The sequence below is a fragment of the Colletotrichum fructicola genome, assembly GCF_000319635.2.
Source record: "Colletotrichum fructicola Nara gc5 chromosome Unknown KSG_Nara_v1_contig01, whole genome shotgun sequence".
Lineage (NCBI taxonomy): Eukaryota > Fungi > Ascomycota > Sordariomycetes > Glomerellales > Glomerellaceae > Colletotrichum > Colletotrichum fructicola.
In genome coordinates this window covers 8,174,143-8,195,003 of record NW_027094051.1, presented here as the reverse complement: position 1 = coordinate 8,195,003, position 20,861 = coordinate 8,174,143, and the positions used below count along the sequence as shown (strand labels likewise).

The 20,861-nt window shown below is 56.3% G+C and overlaps 6 protein-coding genes across 6 annotated transcripts; 5 read left to right on the top strand and 1 right to left on the bottom strand.

The window, feature by feature from the left end:
• Window positions 1-1,510: 1,510 nt before the first annotated feature.
• Window positions 1,511-4,543, top strand: zds1 (the record flags this gene model as incomplete). The annotated part of the gene is made up of 3 exons (XM_032035331.1): window positions 1,511-1,516; window positions 1,710-4,268; window positions 4,319-4,543. 3 exons carry the CDS (start codon window positions 1,511-1,513, stop codon window positions 4,541-4,543), a joined length of 2,790 nt encoding a protein of 929 aa, XP_031885595.1.
• Window positions 4,544-5,794: 1,251 nt separating this feature from the next.
• Window positions 5,795-8,148, top strand: CGGC5_v002335 (Uncharacterized protein; the record flags this gene model as incomplete). The annotated part of the gene is made up of 4 exons (XM_032035330.1): window positions 5,795-5,803; window positions 6,002-6,143; window positions 6,217-6,328; window positions 6,387-8,148. The coding sequence occupies 4 exons, from the start codon at window positions 5,795-5,797 to the stop codon at window positions 8,146-8,148; spliced, it is 2,025 nt and encodes a 674-aa protein (XP_031885593.1).
• Window positions 8,149-8,924: 776 nt separating this feature from the next.
• On the bottom strand, window positions 8,925-9,932 carry CGGC5_v002334 (2-methoxy-6-polyprenyl-1 4-benzoquinol methylase; the record flags this gene model as incomplete). The annotated part of the gene is made up of 2 exons (XM_032035329.1): window positions 8,925-9,594; window positions 9,655-9,932. The coding sequence occupies 2 exons, from the start codon at window positions 9,930-9,932 to the stop codon at window positions 8,925-8,927; spliced, it is 948 nt and encodes a 315-aa protein (XP_031885592.1).
• Window positions 9,933-11,312: 1,380 nt separating this feature from the next.
• On the top strand, window positions 11,313-14,976 carry ilvE-2 (putative branched-chain-amino-acid aminotransferase; the record flags this gene model as incomplete). Its single annotated transcript, XM_066150947.1, has 8 exons — window positions 11,313-11,390; window positions 11,451-11,724; window positions 11,777-12,983; window positions 13,039-13,421; window positions 13,636-13,719; window positions 13,774-13,919; window positions 13,970-14,074; window positions 14,128-14,976. The coding sequence occupies 8 exons, from the start codon at window positions 11,313-11,315 to the stop codon at window positions 14,974-14,976; spliced, it is 3,126 nt and encodes a 1,041-aa protein (XP_066009866.1).
• Window positions 14,977-15,679: 703 nt separating this feature from the next.
• CGGC5_v002332 (putative transporter) lies at window positions 15,680-17,460 on the top strand (the record flags this gene model as incomplete). Its single annotated transcript, XM_032035326.1, has 6 exons — window positions 15,680-15,868; window positions 15,934-16,356; window positions 16,407-16,568; window positions 16,634-16,967; window positions 17,020-17,142; window positions 17,204-17,460. 6 exons carry the CDS (start codon window positions 15,680-15,682, stop codon window positions 17,458-17,460), a joined length of 1,488 nt encoding a protein of 495 aa, XP_031885589.1.
• Window positions 17,461-18,253: 793 nt separating this feature from the next.
• CGGC5_v002331 (2-oxoisovalerate dehydrogenase subunit alpha) lies at window positions 18,254-19,607 on the top strand (the record flags this gene model as incomplete). The annotated part of the gene is made up of 2 exons (XM_032035325.1): window positions 18,254-18,775; window positions 18,834-19,607. The coding sequence occupies 2 exons, from the start codon at window positions 18,254-18,256 to the stop codon at window positions 19,605-19,607; spliced, it is 1,296 nt and encodes a 431-aa protein (XP_031885588.1).
• Window positions 19,608-20,861: the final 1,254 nt, after the last annotated feature.

Here is a 20,861-nt window from a genome sequence, read left to right as displayed (position 1 = left end):
GCCTCCATCGATTCATAAAAAAAAAAGAAAAAAGAAAGCAGGCAGAAGAAGGACCAAGACTGATTGATCTGTTGGTCTTCTCTCCCTGTTCCATAGCGTGCTATCAATCTGTACTAAGGTATTCCTTAGTGCCGGCCCTGCTAGTCATTCCAAAAGACCAACTCAAAAACCAGGACGAGCACGCACTTGTAAAAAGTACCTTCACCAGATGGCAGAGGCAGCAGTGACGAGTGACGGACCAGTGGCAGGCAGACAGGGCACGTGACAGGGAGGCGCCCATTCGCGGCAGACCACTTTGACTGGCCGCTTTGCAAAGCAGCGAGCACCCAGTTTGATTGCGCTAATGCAGTCTGGGTGGCGCCCCTCACGCTGGAGTACATGCCCGGCGCTGCCATTGGCTTGTACTCGGTACTTGTCGCCCGCTGCCTCCACCTGGTTGGTCCCAGCAGACCGCCTACCCGCGGCAGCCCGCGACCGCTCATCGTCAGGGGTCGGTCTGGCCCTCTGGCGCGTGTACCTATTTGCAGAAGGTATCCAGCTACCTGGCGGCCCAAGTACCTGATCTCCACGACGTGACCTCGACCTTGGTAGCGCCGCTTTCCCGGCCTGTCCATCGTTCTCGCTCGCTCTGTGTCTTCTGTCCGTTCTCCGAGTACATTCACCTGCAGTAGGGGGTGGAATTGACTTGCACCAGCGCCTGCACTGCCCGAACGGAAATCCCAATCCCATTCTCCCAAGACATTTCCTACCACCACCTGGACCCCAAAGTCAAGTCCCAAGGCCCCGAAAACCCAAAAAAGACTGGACGGCGGAACAACAAGCAGCGTTCGGCAAAGGGACTGGGCATCTACTACCATCTCGTCGTTCGTACCTACCTACCTACTTTGTATCCGTACCTAGACCTATGAAGGCCACCACCAAAAACTAGACAACCGCCAATCACCACTCATTACATCCTCCACCACCACCACCACCACCACCACTTACGGTTCCTGCTGCCACGGCCAGTGCTATTGCTACTACTACCTCCTACAACACAACCACAACAAGCACAGCAGCAGCACGCCAACCGTCTACCCGCCGTGACGACGTGCCCCGTCCTGGCCTGTTCTGTCCTTGTCCTCGCCTATTCCGCGCTCCCAACAGTCTTTTACCGCTTGCTTTTTCTCTCGTTCGCAACGGTCGACTACTCCAGTCTTTCCATCCTTATCGCCAGTCACGTACACCCCGGGCACCTGCGCACCGCTCCAATAAACCCTCGCATGCGATCCCGACCACCGCGACCAACCTTGGAATAGATACATGTATCTGTATCCCAACCCGCAACAACAACTCGCCCCCTCGACCCTCGTTTCCTCCCCGAGTCTCGCCGCGCCTATGCTACCACCTACCCCAGACACATGAGAGCTTGCCGGCAAACTCTTTCAGAACGAGATACTTGCCAGACAAGTGGTGTTTTCAAGGGAATCGCTGGCTTTTCGGCCTCCCTGCGGGTCTTTCACTTTTCTAGATGATGGTGCGTCGCCCACTACCACGAACCCTCGCCCCGATACTCCCCAGCACTTTGGAGGCTCCGTGATTCTCGTCCAGACTTTTTGTCACTGCCTCTCCATCTTCACCACCTGACGGCAGTCTCGGCCGCTCCGGCTCGTGGCTCTGCGCTCCTCTTCCACATCACAGTCGTCGCTAACCCGTTGCCCCCTATGCAGACCTCATCTAGACCCCGCGCCGATGTTGGTGGCAGCTTTGCGAGTCGACGCGGTCATGCCAGCCAGCTGTCAATTTCAGACCCCAGTCACCATGTGACTGAGGCTATTGGGACCCTCTACGGAGACGACAACTACGATCAACGCATGAGCATGCTGGGTCAATACTCTGACCAGTACGAGCCCGAGCCAGAGCCCATCGAGGAAGATCCGCGCAGGCAAATGATACGCTCGGCTTCTGACAAGACGGGGTTGAACATGGCACCAAACGGCACTCCGACCCTGAAAAAGTCCCAGACATTGCCTACGCGCTCCCCTAGCCAGCGAAGCATGTCGTTCGAACAGAATGGTCCCAAGTCGCCCCCCCTCTCTCTGCGGGACGTCAAGAACGAGTCCTCTCAGTTTCCCCTTGGCAACATCGAGAACCCGAACGACATCGCGCAGGAATTGAGCAACTTGCAAGCCCTGAGACGTATGTCTATGGATGTGGGCAATAATGCTGACCCCGACATGCTGCCGTTCTCGGGCCTCTCCCTCATGCCCATGCCCCCTATTGCCCCAACTGGAGACGACGACGAGAACGATCCTTCGAGACTGCTGTGGGTGCCCGCAGCTGTGCATCCCGAGCTTGCGCCGTCAGAGTTCAAGAACTTTTTGGAAAACAGAGTCAATACTATTAAACGCCGGTCAGGGGAGTCCTTTATTTCCAGCGATGGCAGCATTGACCGGAGTGACTCCGGTGGTGGGTTGAGACGAAAGAAGAGCATGCTATCCAGACGCATTGATGCTTCAGACACCAGAGAAGGGGCCAGCTACATTGACGGCGCCGAGAGGCTTTCGCGAAAGAGCTCCCTCAGAGATTACTCGACTCCCGAACTGGACCTCAGCGAACTTGTAAAGGACCCTTCCAAGGTAGTACAAAAGCTCTCCAAGGAGACCCAGTCGGAAGGTGGCGCCGAAGACATGCCGATCCTGCCAGTTGCCCCGGGCATGGGACTCCGCCGTTCAACAAGGACGACGTACCGAAAGAACGGAAGCGTCCGATCCGGAGACCGATTGCCCTTCTCAAAACGTGTCGCCAATCGCCACGGGCACATGGATTCTTCTGACTCGGCGGACAGTGTCCCGCCTCTGCCGAGCGATGTGCCCGATGTGCCCGATGTGCCCAAGCTGCCCACTCACATTCGCCAACAGTCGGAGCCTGTGTCGGAGAACTTCTCCCGTCCAAACCGCTCTGTACGACGGCAGCACAAGTTCTCCCAGGACTCGCCCATAGCACAGGCCGGCTCCGATGGAACGTCATCTGAGATCGAGGAGCCCGTGTCTCCCACCAACACACGTTCCGAACAGCCTCAGCAGCACCCTACAAGGAAGTCGTCGGCTTCAGCAGACACGAGACAGCCAGTCCCCTCCATTGTCGAGTCGCCTGTCACTGAAGAAAACGCCCAGCGCCAGCAATTCCCTCAGCGGTCGTCCTCGTCGCAACATGCCAATGCTCCGGCTCTATCCCAACAGTCTATGGAGGAGCCTCCTGCTCGTTCAAACCTGCGTCCCGGCTCAGCTCACTCGGTGCAAAGCTCTCACTCGGCCCAGAGTGCGCACTCAGCCCCAAGCCCGACAACGCCCACGATGCCGCAATCGCCGCAGCAGCAACAGCCGCAGATGATGAAGCAAGCGAATGCTTCTAGCCAAAGCCTGAATGACATGTCCTCTCACCCGTCATCCCTACCTGGCAGCGGTGCTAACCGTACTGACACGTTGACCTTCATTCCCACCTTACCTACAGAGGAGAAGAAGCCAGAAGAGAAGCGGACTGGAGGAAAGCTGCGCAAGGAGAGAGACGATGACTCTGCAAGTGTCTCCTCGTCAAAGTCGTCGGGCGGATGGTCCAAATGGCTCAAGGGCGGCAGTGATGATAAGGATAAGAAGAAGAAGGAGGAGGAGAAGAAGAAGAAGCACTCTGGGGAAAAGACACAAGACAATGCGCGACTGGACGTTTTGCAGAACTCGATCGATGGCGTCAAGGGCAGAGAGAGCATCATTGTGGATCGTGACAACGTCGACAACAAGCTCGCCGAGGAGCGCAAAAAGGAAAGCCGCAAGACAGAATCCAAGAAAGAGAAGGAAGGAGGCTTGTTCTCGGGTCTCTTCGGCGGTGGCAAGAAGAAGAGCGAAAAGGACAGCAGCAGCAAGAAGAACCAGCATCTGCGCGTGTCGGAAGAGGTGCCGTACAGGCCCTTGAAGCCCGATGTGGACTACCACTGGACCAGATTCCCGCTGCTTGAGGAGAGAGCGATTTATCGGATGGCTCACATTAAACTCGCAAACCCGCGTCGGTCGTTGATGAGTCAGGTCCTGCTCAGCAACTTCATGTACAACTACCTTGCCATTGTGCAAGCCATGCACCCCCAGATGCAAGTCCCGCAGTCGCCGCAGCAGAGGCGGCTCGAGGAGGAGCGCCGGCGCAAGGAGCAGGAGGAGCAATACTTGGCACAACAGCAGATGCAGCAGGCTCAGGAGGCTGAAGATCAGGAGGGCCAGTACGACTTTGACTACCATCGCGTGAGTTGAACCAAAAGCTTGCTTGTGGGATTCACACTGACACAAAACAGGGTGACAGCCAATACGGCGACCATCCTCATGACGAGGTTGACTACGTCGACGACGCTCAGATCTACGAGTACGACCATGGCGTCGACATGCAACGCGGCGATGGCTATGACGGCCCTGATAGCTACGATCCCCAGCCTGGCAAGCAGTATTATCACGATCAGTACGGGCGGGATGCCGGTGACGACGGCAGACGCCGCGGTGATGGACGAGACGACATGTGGTAATCCTGGCGCCTGAGCAAGGCAAGTGAAGCTGCGAAGGGAGGACACGCTCCCGCCAGATGCAGGCCGGGTGTGCGATCTTGGTCTGTGGCTCTGTATAATCCAAATGTGTGTGCATATGGCGGAGTTTGCGGGGGTGCGAGTGCGTCATATATTCAAAAGAGGACTGCGTCGATTGCTTCGAGAAGTTTTTTGCGCAGCCTCCATTTTTCCGTCATGTTATATCCCATCACATCTACTATTCTGTCCGGCTTATCGTGGTGGGTGGAGGAGTTTGTTGAAGCACATGTACACAGATAGCATAGCGGCGGATCTTTTGGAGGCTACCTAGGTTCCATTGAGAGGCGCAAGGAAGAAGAATCAGTTCAAGGTTGCACAGCATACGGTGGATCTCTCGCTCTTCGGTCGTCGTTGTCGTTGGGATATCGCTGCTCCTACCCGAGACGTTCATGGATGATGTTGCTGTGAGGGATCTCGCCCGGATCCGTGAGATGTTTGTGACCACGCCTGTGAGGTGAAGAGGATGAAGAAATTCTGCCTATGCCATCATTGTCTGCCATGAGACAGGCTGTAGATGGAGTCATTGAACAGTGAGAGACTGCAGTCTCATCTTGTGCAAGAAGTGAGCTGAGTCCTAGGTAGGTAGCTCCTGACGTCGGGATGTGCATGTGTCTCTCCCTGAGAGGTCCAGCTTGGGGCGGGCTGGTGTAGGTTATTCGCGCGCAACCAGGAAGGCGGGCTCGCTGCCTGAGCCCCGCCGCTGTGCCTGGAGGTGGCCAGCGCTCTCCAGCGTAGGTGCGTCCCGCTGTCCGCTCCAGACGGGAAACAACCTGGAAGACGTCCAAGGCGGGCGGCGGGTGCTCTGCGGAAGGAGCAATTCTAGCCCCTGCCAGCTCTGTCCAGCCGCGCTAAACCCTTTGGGGCAAGGGCAGCCTCCTGTGGCAGGGCGCCAATTCGTCCGTTCGTTGCTTCCACCTACACCTGGCACTTTTCCCTACCTTGACCTCCAGAAAAATATCACCAGCCTTGTAAGGGGAGCTTGTTCTTTTCTCCGTCGCAAACATCACCGTCTGCTCCTTCCAACCTCATTTCCATCTCCGTTGATACCCAAAACCTCCCCTCCCTCGACCTCCCGACTCGAGCACCCGGTCCAGACGCTTACGAAACCCCCCGATCCCAACCGATCTGCCCCCTCCTCCAGCATCAGTCTCCAGTCCCGACTTCATCTCGCGATTACCTGGACAACCACCTAGCATGGCTGCTGTAAGTTCCCCTTCTCGTCCTACCTCATCGTCATCTGCCGGGGACGAAACAGCTCGTCAGACACCGCCCGCTGTCCTTGCGCTCCTCGTTTGCGTCATTGCTCTCACTGTCGCGCTGCCATGTCGTCGGAGCTGGGGGCGTCGATAGCTTCTCTCCGTCCCTCCGCAGACACGTGCTAACATGTCATCGCCCCTTCAGCCTCGTCCATACAACAACAACCCGGGTTACATGCCCAACGGAGCTTCTTCCATCAACCCCGGCGCCGCGCCGCTCCTTCCCAACCAGGGTCGCGTTCTCCAGACTGGCCCAATCCGTGTCCTGTGCATAGCTGACGTCCGAGGTTCGTTGCCATCCCACCAAACGGGGCCAAGCCGCTCCCTCTGTAGAGCTTCAATCTGACCTAATCTTCACAGGCAACCTCCGATCTCTGAACGACCTGGCGCAACAAGCACGAGCCGACCACATCATCCACACTGGCGACTTTGGCTTCTACGACGACACCTCCCTGGAGCGAATCGCTGAAAAGTAAGGACCCCTCCGCGAATCCACACCCGACCGCTGTCATTCTGACATTGGTACCAAGGACCCTTAAGCATGTTGCTCAGTACTCGCCTTTGATCCACGAGGATATCAAGAAGCAGATTCAACAGGGCGGTCCCGGTCCAGTCAAGAGCCGATTCGCGCCTCACGAGCTCCCCCTCTCCCAGCTGTCTCAGCTTCTGAGCGGCGAGGTTAAGCTCGATGTTCCCGTATACACCGTATGGGGTGCTTGCGAAGATGTGCGCGTTCTCGAGAAGTTCCGGTCCGGCGAGTACAAGGTTCACAACCTGCACATCATCGACGAGGCCCGATCGATGCTCCTGGAGATTGGCGGAGTGAAGCTCCGTCTGTTGGGTCTTGGCGGTGCTGTCGTCATGCACAAGCTCTTCGACAATGGTGAAGGTAGGACCACCATTGCCGGAGGCCAGGGCACCATGTGGACCACTCTCCTGCAGATGGGTGAGCTCGTCGACACTGCCCACCGTGTCTACGACCCCACCGAAACCCGCGTCTTCGTCACCCACGCCTCTCCCGCCCGTGAGGGTATCCTGAACCAGCTCTCCGTCACCCTCAAGGCTGACTTCTCCATCTCCGCCGGTCTTCACTTCCGTTATGGCAGCTCCTACAACGAATTCAGTGTCAACCCTACCCTCGACCACTACCGCGGCAAGCTTGCCGCCTCCAAGGCCTCCTTCAACGACGTCTGGGAGACTGTCAAGGGTGAGGTCGAGCCCGCCATCTCCCAGAACGAGGCTCAGCAGAACCTGCTCAAGAACGCCCTCCAGATCGTGGAGAAAATGCCTACCACGGCCGCTGGTGGCAACCCCTTCGGCGGACCCGTCGCAGGCCAAGCTCAGCTTGGTCAGGTCGACGAGAGCGCCTTCAAGAACATGTGGAACTTCAACCTGGCAGATGCCGCCTTCGGCTACCTGGTTCTTGAGATCCAAGACGGCCGTATCGGAACCGAGATGCGTGCGCAGGGCTTCAACTTCTCACATAGGGGTGCTAAGACGGCGGCGCCTGTCCCGGCTTCGGCCCCAGCTGGAGCTCCCGGAAACCTCCCAGCTCCCGCCCCGCCCTCGACCCAAAGCACAGCTCCCCCTCCTACCAGCAGACAACCCTCATCTCAAGCGCCTCCCAAGCCTGCTGTCGCCACACCTCTTCCCCCTGCTAAGCCTGCTACCCCTCAACCCGCGGCCGCTGCTGCACCGCCCGCAGTGCCCCCCAAGGATGAGCGTCCCGCGCCTGCGGCTGCCAACGGATCAGCCCACGGCCCTGACCCCGTCTCTTCGCCTGCACCTAAGACTCCCGCTCAAGACATCATCGGACTGTTCATTATGAATGTCAGCTCCGAAGAGCAGACGCGCGATCTCTTCGATGGTGAACACAAGGCGAAGATTCTCAAGATTGAGAAGTGGGGTAACTCGAACAAGGTGGTTCAGTTCAAGACTGTCGAAGACCGTGACGCCGCCCTTAACAGCCTGCCCGAGGACCTCAAGACCCGCGCCCAGGAAGACCGCTCTCGTCCCCTTGTCAAGGTGTTCCAGCATCGCGAGACCAAGTTCCAGCCCCGTGGCGGTGCCGGCAACTGGGGAAGCAGCAGAGGCGGCAGCAACTCTGCCAACACTGGCAGTGGCTACCGTAGTGCCGGTGGAGCCAGTGACTCTGAGAGCAACCGCCGTGGCCGTGGAGGTGGTCGAGGCGGCCGTGGAGGCGACCGGGGACGTGGCGGCCGTGGTCGAGGTGGACTCAAGGGTGATGGTGGAGCTTCACCTGCCCCCGGCCCCGCCACACCGGCGGAGTAGGACTCTTCTCTCAGAGTCATTGATAAGAGTGCTGCGGAGGGCGGCACTTGCTCCTCGGAATCGGGGAAGCGCCGCCGTCTGTCCAAGGCTAATGACGTCCTTGCAGCCTTAATGGTCAAGTTTGGCCCCTCGAAGACAGGGGAATGAAGGACACGATTATTCTTTTTCGGTTATGAAGGGAGAAAGGGGGGGCAAAGAAAATAAGTGCTACCAATTCTTGTACGCGTACCTTAATGAGATGAATAGGTGGGGAAGGTCTCTCGGTTTGGGATGTTGGTCCTCGGCTCAGCTTCCCATTTTCCATGTTAGGAGTTCTTCGTCGATGAGAAATAAAAGGCTTTACGGCTTCGGTGGAGTTGAGAGAAAAGCCAGATTTAGTATTTACCCCTGTCGTCCGTTTTCATGATGATGATGGTGAGGTAGACTATGGTCCGGTGGGCTTCAGATAGAGGCAATTCATGCTGTCTAATGTATTCTGGTCCTTTGTTGCGACCGATGTCCTGTTGCCGTTGACCTGTGATGCGATACAGTCAGTCTGTGAGATCTGCACGCCATCACTGGTCACCGGATAGGTTCAAGGTACTGTTGTACAAGGCCAGCGGCCATCTCATTTACATTCATCTTGTGTGTAGGGAGTCTATCTGACAGCCGCACCGTCTAAGCAGCATCATTTCTTTCTTTTCTTATTAGTACAGATTCAGCATTGTACACGTCTGCCTCCCCGATTTCAGACCACGTTCGTTTCTTTATCCTCCTCACGTCATCATGCCTCCCGCTTACGCCTTGATGGGCTTCATGCCCTTGTGGATGGCTGCGACGCCACCGGTGAGGTTCTCGTAGCCGTCGCCGGCGACAACGAAGCCGGCGTCCTTGATCATGTCGCGGAACTCAGTCTGGCTGGGGAAGCGCTCGATGCTCTCGACGAGGTACTGGTAGCTGTCCCTGTCGCCGGCGACGAGGTGGCCGATGAGGGGGATGGCGCTGAAGGACCAGCGCTTGTAGACGGCGTTGAAGAGGGGGTAGTCGTCGGCCTTGGAGAACTCGAGGCAGGCGAAGACGCCGCCGGGCTTGAGGACGCGGTGGGCCTCGCGCAGGGCGGCGGGGATGTCTGTGAAGTTGCGGATGCCGAAGGCGACGGTGTAGAGGTCGACGGAGTTGTCGGGGACGGCGCCGTCGGGGAGCTTCTCGGCGTTGGCCTCGAGCCACGAGAGGGCGGCCTGCTGGGAGGCCGGGAGGGACTTTGAGCGGTCGCGGCCGACGGCGAGCATGGAGGGGTTGATGTCGGAAATTGTGACGCGGACGTCGGGGTTGCGGTTGATGTTGTGCGCCGTGTGGAGCATGCGGAAGGCGATGTCGCCGGTGCCGCCTGCAATGTCGAGGATGTGTTGCGGGGTCGGGGGGTTGGTTGCTGAGAAGCCCGGCTGGAGGGAGTTGACGAAGTGGTCCCTTTGGGGGGCATGTGTGTTAGTCGTGGGAGAGAGGAAGAGGGAGGGGGAAGAGACGTACTTCCATACTCTATGCCAGCCAAAGGACATGAGGTCGTTCATGCGATCGTAGGAGTCGGCGACGCTGTGGAAGACGCCGGCGACGCGGTCGGCCTTTTCGGACTCGGGGACGGTCTCGAAACCAAAGTGTGTCGTCTTGTTCGTGCCATTGGCGGAGGAGTCGGTGTTGATGGATCGGGAGGCGTATGCGAAGGGTCGGGAGAGCGATTGGGGGGAGGAGAACTGGTTGGAGAGTGAGCGCACGCTCAATGGCGTGCGGAGGGCTCGTCTGGTCGCCATCGTGACTGAATGGCTGTGGTCGTGAGGGAGCGCTGGTGGTCCTGGGTATCCGGGAAGTCAGTCGATCAAGAGCTCTCTCGATAGAAAATTTGGTGGAGCATTCACAGTGGCTGGTGCGACGCTAGAATGGTGTTTCCTGGGCCTGGGACATGGGGTCAAGCCACATCTGCTGGGGTATGGGACGATCACCTCGATGCTTCATGTGAATTTCGGCAAAACAAAAATGGACTCACCTTAGACAGTGGCAGTCGCGGTGACTGTAGTAGTCTCTTCGTTTTCAGTGCCCTCGCGCTCCTTGTTGTGGGCTCGATGCTGGGCGAGCAACTTGGCGAATGTGTGGACTTGGTGACGGGCGTAGTAGGCGATGACGCAGAGGAGCAGCGTGATGAAAATAACCAGAATAGCAATTCTTCCCGCCGGGCTTACCATTTTTATGTGTTCCGAGGGGGATATTGAGTATTGATGTGGTGTTTAGTCGTAAAAGGTGCTTGGCTGTGTGAGGTTGACGATGAGCTCAAGTTTTGGTGGAGGAGGGGATGAGTGCAGTTGCTAGGTACGCGGAGTTGTGTTGGTCGCGCGTTGCGCTGAAGGGTCTGATGTTTTTTTTTTTCTTTGCCATCCTTGGAAATGAATAACGTCCGAAAACGTCGTGTGTATTCCTCCTTGAGTTCTCACCTACACGCAACGGTCGTCGAGATGCCTCGCTGCTCTCACTTACACCCCGCCGTCAATCCGCGTACTTACTGATAACGGCAAGTGGGGTCTTTGATAAAGAGCTTCATTGCAGGGGCCAATGTCCCTCGCCGCTGTAGGCATCGAAACCTCGAAATGTCGAGACTGATCTCCTCAAGAACCTGAGACAACTTCTGCGTCCCTTTCGTAGCATAATGCCAGAATACTCAAGGTATTTTGAAGGCTTTATTCGGCAGAATATTGGTCTAGATGCTTCGTTTGCATTGCAGACGACTGTCGCAACTTACACAGCGGCAATAAAGCAGCGACGACACTCATTTAGCCCCTGTAACTCTCTGCACTGTCCTTTAAACGAGACCGCCTATTTTTCCTGTGCCTGCGCGGCTATATTTCCTATGTACTTCATCACTCTTATCCGAGACGATAGTAGTAGCGACGAAGATAACGACGAAGACGACGACGACGAAAACGACGATAACGACGACGACGATAATAGAAGCGATAACGACTATTAAAGCGACGACGAATATTGAAGTACGACGATAAAGTAGAATAGCCACAGGAAAAGTAGTCGATATAGCACAGGAAAAATAGGCGATCTCCTTTAAACGGGCTCTTCTCGGCCCCCTCCGGCGTCGGTGGGCAACATCTTCACTGGCCACACCTACCGAATGCCTTCGACGTCAGATGGATCCGAGCTGGGATGCACAATTCCCGCCCACTGTCTCTAAAGCCTGCAGCAGATGCCACGCGCGAAAAGTGAAGGTTTGAGAAACCCCTGCGCCTCGACTGAAGCTTGTGAACCAAGCGATTGACTGCTCAAAGTGTGACCTGAGAGTCCCCCAATGCTCGGCCTGCGAGAAACACAACGAGCAATGCAACATCACGGAGCGCGTTACTTATTCCTATGCTGCTGTGAAGAGTCTGCAAGATAAGATCAGGGATTTACAGGCTACAATCAATAGCCTCACCCAAGATGCGGAAACCCAGCCTGCCGAGGCCCCGGATGTCAGTCGTTTTGGCGACGTGCGCAAAGAGGCAGAGGAGATTGGCGTCTTGGCCATTGGGAGACCAAATAGCTACGCAGACAGGATATACAGTGAGTCGCTTCTGAGTTTTATTGACACTATTCGTATTGACTATAACCGCAGTGGGCAGTGCAACGGGTTCAACATTTGCCCGCATTTTCTTCAAACAAATCAATCTCGCACCACCCACGCCGAATACCCAGCTCTCATCCGCGTCTCTAGACCAGGACCTGTTCCGAAACAATGCCGCACTCCCGCCTCAGCCGATTGCGCGGTTCCTTTTTGCTGCGTACATCCGTCGAGTTCACCTCTGGTGGCCATTCATCTCGCTTCCCTTTCTGAGAAGCACCATCGGCCACTTATACGAGGACCCCGCGAGATGCAGTCTCTACCAAAGGTTCTTGGTCCTTATGGTTCTTGCCCTGGCATCTTCACACTCGGCTGGCAGCCCGGAATACCGCCGCATGCTGGACGTCAACAGCCCGGCTGACTATTTCCAAACCGGTCTGCGCTTCTTTCTTAACTTCCACGACCATTCGCGGGACCTCCAAGGTTTACATTCGATACTTCTGCTTAGTCTGTGGATGATGAATTCGAATGTGAGGAGTCATGGAGATGACCTCTGGCATCTCAGTCGATATGCCATGTCTGTTGCCATTGAGATGGGTCTTCATCGCCGGTCATCGTCTGCGGGCAGTTTCAGTGCCGAAGACACGGAAATCCGTAACCGTACGTGGTGGTGCATATACAGCCTGGAGAGGCAAGTCGCGGTCATCACCGGTCGAGTCTTGTCTGTTCGCGAACACGCAATCGACGCGCCAAAACCGATGCTCAGCAGCTTGGATAATCTTTCGAGCTCAGAAGCACAGGCGGCACCTGTTGCTCACCGACTCAACGTCCAACTCTTCAACCATCTAGTTCGACTACGCCGAATCGGCGGCCGTGTGCTGGAGTCAGTCTATATCGCCAGAGGACCCGATGGCCGGGCGTCCAAGGCCACGTTTCAACAAATTTGTGATGAAATCGAGAAGATTCAACAAGAACTACAAAGCTGGAAGCGAGATATTGAAGGTCTGGACGTCAAGGGCACGCGGGAATACTCGGAGATGAAGGTCGAGTACGGCCTTCTTCTCTTGCTCATGTATCGGCCATCGCCCACCTTCATGATTCCATCACGGGAGATGGTCGAAATCTGCTCTCGAGCTGTATCTGGGACCGTACGCCAATGGTTGAAGCTAGAAACCCAGCATGGCATAGGTGCCGTTTGCCGATGTTTCCGTCATGTGCATGGAGTTCTGATGGTAGGACTGGCTGGGCTTTATTGTGATTGGTAAGTCTCCTCAATGTCACCGATATTGTGCCGTCGTTGTTAACGATCTTTTCAGGCACACCAAGACTATGGCTCGAGATGCCGATGCACACGTGCTCCACGCCCATGGAAACGACGTGGCTGCATGCATCGATCTTATTGAACGCGGCATTGCTTGGATGAAAGAGGACTATCTCCTCAAGTACCGCGATCTTCTGCAAGCCGCGAGACTCAAAGTATACGGGCCCTTGGCCTGGGAACCGACGAGCCCTCAAACACGTTTTACGGACTTGAGGCCGCCGGCTGGTACTGCTGACACCCTCGGCATATTCGAACCGGACGACATGCAATCTCAGCTCTTTTTCCAAGGGGAGGGATTGGAAACCTATGTCAACCAGGTCACGGGGTATTTCGACAGCAGCCAGGTCAACTTGGACGACGGCCTGACGGCGTGGTATGGTTCGTTCCTGGACGAATTCCAACCAACCCAAACTGCCCAGCAGGAATGAGCTAGTGGAATTGCATAAGCGGCCCAAATGACTTTCGGGTGACAGATGAAATGACGGTTCATGATATCCACCGGGCTTATCGGGTTTATTGACGGCGACGCTCCCCAGAGTCAGGAGTCGCGGTGGAGGCCGAGCAGAGCGGGGCCAAACTCGGCCAAATCCAGGCACTTTCTCGGTGTCGACCGAGCCCTTGTCGCCGTTATTTGCAGCTTTGAACTTGCGAATCCGGGCAACCTCTGAAGATAAATGTGAACCAAGTCTTGTTATCAGTTGCGAGCCTCTCTAACTCAACTCGGACCTAGACGCCAAGACAGATTTCACAGAGCTTATCGAACCACGTTGGCAGTCACCCCGGACCATCGAAGACACCATGTCTGAGTCTCAACCGAAGAGCCAAGCGGCCAATAGCCACACCTCTGTTCTCAATCCCAAAAACGCAGCCATTCTGGTAAGTCACTCTCGTTGACAGTAAAATTTGGGAATGCTAATGCTTTACAGGTCGGTATTCGCGATGGCGTTACCAATGACTTCCGCCTGGTTCCAAGAGACCAGGCGGTGGTATCAGTCTTTGACTCCAACTTTCTAATTGGCGATGGCATTTGGGTATTTGACCCTGAACTCTTCATAACATATCCAAACTGACGTTCCAAACTCAGGAAGGAATCCGCGCAGTCAGGGGTCGCATCCAATTCGCCAAGGAACACATCAACCGCCTGTTCCAATCCGCAAAAGCCATGTACATGGACCTGGGCCTGACAAAGGCCGACCTCCTATCTCTGCTGCACCGTACCATCGACGCAAACGACATGGGCGACGAGCCTCACGTCCACATCCGCCTCGTCGTCAGCCGCGGCCTCAAGTCCACTCCCTACCAGAACCCGCACGTCAACATCGGCCTGCCGCTCATCGTCATCATCCCCGAGATCAAGGCCGTCGACCCCGCGGCGAAGGAGCGTGGCCTGCGCCTCGGCACGACCTGGGTGCGTCGCGGCCCGCCCGACGTCAAGGACGAGCAGTGGAACCACATCTCCAAGGCCACGGACGTCCAGGCCTGTGTCAGTGCCAACGTGATGGGCGTCGACGAGGCGTTGATGCTGGACATGCAGGGCTTCGTCAAGACGTGCAACTCGGTCAACTTCTTCATTGTGCGAGGGGATGAGGTCTGGGCGCCGACGAAGGACAACCAGATGCAGGGCATCACCCGCCAAAAGACTATCGACGTCTGCCGCGCTGCGGGGATCACTGTCAGGGAGCTCGATTTTGCGCTCACCGAGGTTTATGGCGCTGATGAAGCGTTCTGCACGGGCACTTTCCCGTCACAGATCCATGTCACCGAGGTCGATGGACGGAAGATTGGGGATGGAAACAAGGGTCCTGTCACTGCGGCCATTCAGAAGTTGTACGCAGCGGAGGTGACGCGAGATGTCTCCAGGCCGAGGGAGGCTATCCTGGCCGACTTGGAGACACCTCGAGACCTCAGTGTCTTGAAGCGGTTGAAGTTGTGAATTTCTGTTAAGCGACGCTCAATGACCGATAATATGATACCAAGACTACATATATGGCATTTGAATACTGCTCCCGGCTTTTATCTAGCATTCATACCTGACGGACATCCCAGAGACTATGTGTGATATTGATTGAACTCAACGACTTACACAACTCCATCCAAAGGTTTTGTTACGGTTCATTTATTCTGTCTTCATCGTTGAAAGCATCAACCGAGCGGATGGCGGCCGACTTTGACTGAGATTCCTCAATAATCCGATCGGCATATTATTCCACATCATCCATGTCGCGGACAGTGGGCGCTGCTCCATGACTCGGATTCGGACTGGTCCGAGATATCTCTGTCAATCACCGAACGTCGTCTCGGTGGAGACCGATACTGATTGCGTGATCCCGTAGTGCGATTTCGTCAATCAGTGTTGAACGCGTTCTCCATATCGAAAACGACAACCTGGATTTCCATTACCCAAGATAATGGATGATGTGAGAAGGCGAGATGAAATATCTGCGCATACCCTTTTGAATATCTTGGCCTTCATGGCGATTCCTCTCGTTTCTTATTTTTGAGTCTTTTACCCGGCTTCATTCCTTATCTCGATTCGGCCAGCGGGTTCCGACGTTTTGTACGATAAGAGGTCTCTTCGACTTACACGGCATCTCTGCATTTCCCGCATCTAACACCGTTGGAGACGACTTTTCAAGATGGACCCGAAACCGGTGGCCGACAGCAAGTTGACGGAGCCTGCAGTGCTCAAGGATTCTCACGATGAAGTGCCCTTCGACCAATCCGAGTCGCTGAAGCCGGCAGTGAACAGGCGGTTGCTGATGAAGACGGATCTCGTGGTCCTGCCTTGTCTCGTCATCAGCATGACGTTGGCCTTCCTCGACAAGGTAAGACGATGCCAACCGCCAAACCGAACCTAGATGCCAGCAGCTGACACCCGGCATTGGCATAGAACGCGCTCGGTTTTGCCGCAATCTTTGGCCTCAGGACCGACGCCAACCTCAAGGGCCAGGAGTACTCGTGGCTGGGCAGCATCTTCTACTTTGGATACCTGGCCATGGAGCTGCCCAGCCTGTGGCTCATCACCAAGGTGCCCATCGGAAAGTACATCAGTGCTTGCCTCATTCTCTGGGGCGCCGCCATCTGCCTGATGGCGGCTTGCCACAACTTTGCCGGGCTGGCGACCATCCGCGTGCTTCTCGGAATCTTCGAGGCGGCCCTGCTGCCGTGCATGTTGGTGCTGAACTCGACTTGGTACCGCCGCGAGGAGCAGCCGCTCCGGACTGCGCTTTGGCACAACACCTTTGCTGGTGTCTTTGGCGGTATCTTGTCGTATGCTATCGGCAACATCAAGGGGTCGTTGTCTACATGGAAGGTGGGTGCTGTTCACGGACTGGAAATTGAATGCTGCTAATTTGATATAAGTACATCTTCATCATCTACGGAGCCGTCACCATCTTCACCGGCTTCATCATCTTCTTTGCCCTGCCGGATTCCCCTGCCAAAGCCTGGTTCTTCACTGAAGAGGAGAAGAAGGCAGTCATCATTCGTCTGGCGGAGAACCAGACGGGTGTCGACAACCACAAGGTAGGTGACAGGGGAATTTCCTTGTCTGAACGAGAGAGGAAGCATTGCTAACGAGAAGGCTCCAGAAATTCGACAGGAAACAAATCGTCGAAGCCCTGAAGGACCCAAAGTGCTGGTGCGTCTGGGCCTGCGGCATCGGCTACGCCATCGCCAACGCGGGCATCACCAACTTCAACCCGCTCATCATCGCGGGGTACGGCTTCAGCCAGACCAAGACGGTGCTCATGGCGACGCCGCAAGCCGCCGTCGCCATGGTGGCCGGCGCCGTCCTGACCGCCATCTCGCACTTTGTGCAGAACCTGAGGTGCTTCTTCTGGATCATCTCTGCCCTCATCGGTCTCGCTGGCGCTGTGATGGTGCATACCCTTGATGTGACTTCTGCGCGCAACGCATCGCTAGGTATGGAAAGGGACTGCTATCGTATAGAAAAATGAGACTGATGAGAACCCAGCGGGCGTGTACATCATGGGGTTCTACAACGTTCCGTGGGTGTTTATGCTGAGTCTCAACTCGTCAAACACCGCGGGCGCGACAAAGAAGAGTTTCATGGGTGTCTCTGTCGCCGTATGCTATGGTAAGTCGCAATCAACTCGCTGGAGCGTTTAAGAATGAGACTGATAGATCTTGTGTCGTAGCTATCGGAAACATCATCGGACCGCAGCTCTTCCTCTCCAGCCAGGCCCCGAGATACCCCCTGGGCATCGGCGCGATGATGTTCGCGTTTGCCCTCATGGCCGCGTCGGGCGTGGCATACTACGTCTTGTGTGTTTTTGAGAACATGCGCCGCGACGCACAGTATGGTATTCCGGAAGACAAGGTCCAGGCTGGCCTCGAGTCTGAGAGACAGGATAAGACGGACTGGGAGAATAAGGGATTCCGTTACACCTACTAGATACCCTTAACATATCGAGGCAAACGTTTGCTTTCTGGTCAACGCTATTAATCATCCATATTGTGGCTGAGAAGCAAATGTGAAGGATGCATCGCAATGTCAGTGCAAATACTCTCACGATCCATGCTCATCGGATATTCGGTCTGCGGCCTTCACCGAAGAACCGTTACGGTGTCGCATCCGTACCGACAGCGCAGCAAGACACATAAACTCGCCGCAATTAAAAACGGTAAACAGCCTCATTTATGCGACGGGCTGTCAGTTTGATCCTCAAACAGTAGAAAAAGTTGAGCTCAAAAGCGCCCCCCAGACAGGTGTATCCAGCACGGGGGAAAACATAACTTTAATATCAGCGCCCAAATAACGATGCATCTCGCAATCACCTCCCCTGTCCAAGGTTCGTTCGGTTCCTTATCGGCTCCTGCCACACGCGGGGCGCGGGGGTGGTTGCGGCATGGGACGGGTGGACTGGGCCGGGGGATAACGCTGCGGATAAGGAGATAAACGAAGGGCAGCTCGGCTCGCTTTCCTTCGGCTCAGCCATGACGTCGCAGCGCCGGCCGACGATAGACGACTCCCGCCGTCGTGAACAAGCCGCTGCTGCTAGATGTCTCGGCTTCCCGCTCCCTCGATCCCTCTTTTGTTATCGTGGGATTGAGTGTCCAATTCCCTTGCTGCCAGTCTCTTGAGAGTGCCGTGTGTCTGTTCAATCGCAGAGATGAGGTCTTGCAAGATGCTTCGCCGTGCACCCCTGCGCGGGGTCCTTCCACGAGCCTCCCCGGCGACCGCGACGATGCCCTTCGCAGCAACCCCGAGCCGAGCTGCGAGCAGCCTCTCCCAGCGGCCCAACGCAAACCACGTCTCCTTCCCGGGCGCCGTCAAGAGCGCCTTCACGAGCACGCTCAAGTTTGAGACGCCCGGCGAGTACCCGGCCGTGCCAACCTACCGCGTCGTCGACCAGAACGGCGCCATCGTGGACGACTCGTTCACGCCGGACCTCGGCGAGGAGGAGGTCGTGAAGCTGTACAAGGACATGGTCTTCATCTCGGTCATGGACCTCATCATGTTCGACGCGCAGCGTCAGGGCCGGCTGAGCTTCTACATGGTCTCGGCGGGCGAGGAGGCGCTGAGCGTCGGCTCGGCCAGCGTGCTCACGCCCGAGGACGTCATCTTCTGCCAGTACCGCGAGCAGGGCGTCTTCAAGCAGCGCGGCTTCACGACGGCGGACTTTATGAACCAGCTGTTCGCCAACTCAAAGGACCCCGGAAGAGGGAGGAACATGCCGGTGCACTACGGTAGCAAGGAGCTAAATATTGTGGGTGCCTCTCCATTCCCCCTGACTGCCTCGCCGTGACTGACCATTCGATCAACAGCACACGATTTCGTCCCCGTTGGCGACGCAGCTGCCGCAGGCGTCGGGGGCGGCGTACGCATTGAAGATGCAAAGGATGCAGGACCAATCGATACCTCCGAGAGTAGTCGCGGCTTACTTTGGCGAGGGCGCCGCCAGTGAGGGCGACTTCCACGCCGCCCTCAACATCGCCGCCACGCGGTCGTGTCCCGTCATCTTCATCTGCAGGAACAACGGCTATGCCATCTCAACGCCGACACTGGAGCAGTACCGGGGAGACGGTATCGCCAGCAGAGGTCTGGGATACGGCATCGACACCATCCGGGTGGATGGCAACGACATTTGGGCCGTACGGGAGGCCACCAAGAAGGCGCGTGAGATGGCGCTAGAGAACGGGGGCAGGCCCGTCCTCATCGAGGCCATGACTTACCGCGTGAGCCATCACAGCACGTCGGACGACTCATTCGCCTACCGTGCCAGGGTCGAGGTGGAAGACTGGAAGCGGAGGGACAACCCGATCACGCGGTTGCGCAAGTGGATGGAGGCCAAGGGCATGTGGGATGAGAACAAGGAAAAGGAGTGCCGCGACTCCACGAGACGGGAGATCTTGAAGGCATTCAAGGAGGCTGAGAACGAAAAGAAGCCGCCCATTCGGGGCATGTTTGAAGATGTTTACGAAGAGCTGACGCCGGACTTGAAGCAGCAGATGACGCAGCTGCGGGAACACCTCGACAAGTACCCTGACGAATATGATTTTAATGAGTTTGAGGACGGCAAGGACAGTCTGAAGGCGTAGACAGAGGTGTGCTACTCACGCGATATCTTGGTGTATGACAAGAATTACACAGACGGAGTTCTCGGCGCCGCAGACATGTAGGGCTTTCAATGAATAAGCGAATAGATGCCAAAAACATCCGTATCGGTGACCGAGCTTCAGTGAGCCTTTTTCTTGGTGTCCATGTTGCTTAGAAATGACCAAAATCGACAGCCCCATCCACATAAGGTCCCTTGATGGCGCAACAGGAGTCGCAGATTCCGTCTATCCCCTCTGCTTGAATCAGCTCCGTCAGAATCTGGGGCCCTAAGCGCAGGATGTGGAGGTGCAAACGGAGACAGGGTTCCGTAATGACATGGCGCTATGCGGTGCGGTAGCGGAGCGATAGGCATGTTTGCACTGCTTTCCGGGCCTGCCAACCACTGCCAACCTCCTGTCACCGGGATCAAGCTGCCAATCTCAGCACTGTTGCTGCATCGTCAGGATGTACGGTCGGACGCTGGGAGGGCGCTGGCAGCAGTGGCTTTGGGTTCCTGGGGGCAGCGTGGTGGCACGTCCCTGATTGACACCCTTGGACGGACCCAAACGGTGGGCGTGGCAATGGGAGACGGTATCATGACATAAGGGCGGCTGGCGTTGTTGGAGCCAAGGCGCTTTGCTGCAGGGATCCCCCTCCGACTGTTGAGTTGGTGGTCCCGCTCGCCCAGTGGCTGCTACCTCTGAGCCGTTCTCGCAGGAGCAGCAAAGAATGGGTGGCACGAGGAGGAATATCAGAGCCGCTTGGTACGTGTTGGAGCCTGAGAAGGGCTTGTGTGTCTACCGGCCAGTGCCTTGTTAGCGGTGGTGCGCGTGATTGATAGAGAAAAAGGCGTCCATACCGTTAGGTATCCGGCGAGTGTGTGTGTGTGCCAAGGTGTGTGTGAGAGAGTGTCGGTGTCGGCCATCAGTCATTTCAGTGCGAGCTGTGTCCGCATGGTCCAGGTCCAGGTTCAGCCAGTTCCATCCGGGGCCAGTCACCTTTCCTCCATGCTTGCTTCCAGTCCTGCATAACTTCAAGCCATAACTGTAAACTCCCCATTTGCAGTATCGACTTTTTTTCGACGACGCCGACGACAACGACGACCAAGACGATAGCGACGTCCCCTGATAGCGACCGCCGAATGCCCCTCGACTGTCGATGATTCCCCACGACCGAAAGATAGCTCGTTCGATCAGTTGATTTGGTCGGCCGACAGCTCTCCCTCTCTCCCCTCCCCTCACTCTACTCTCTCCAAC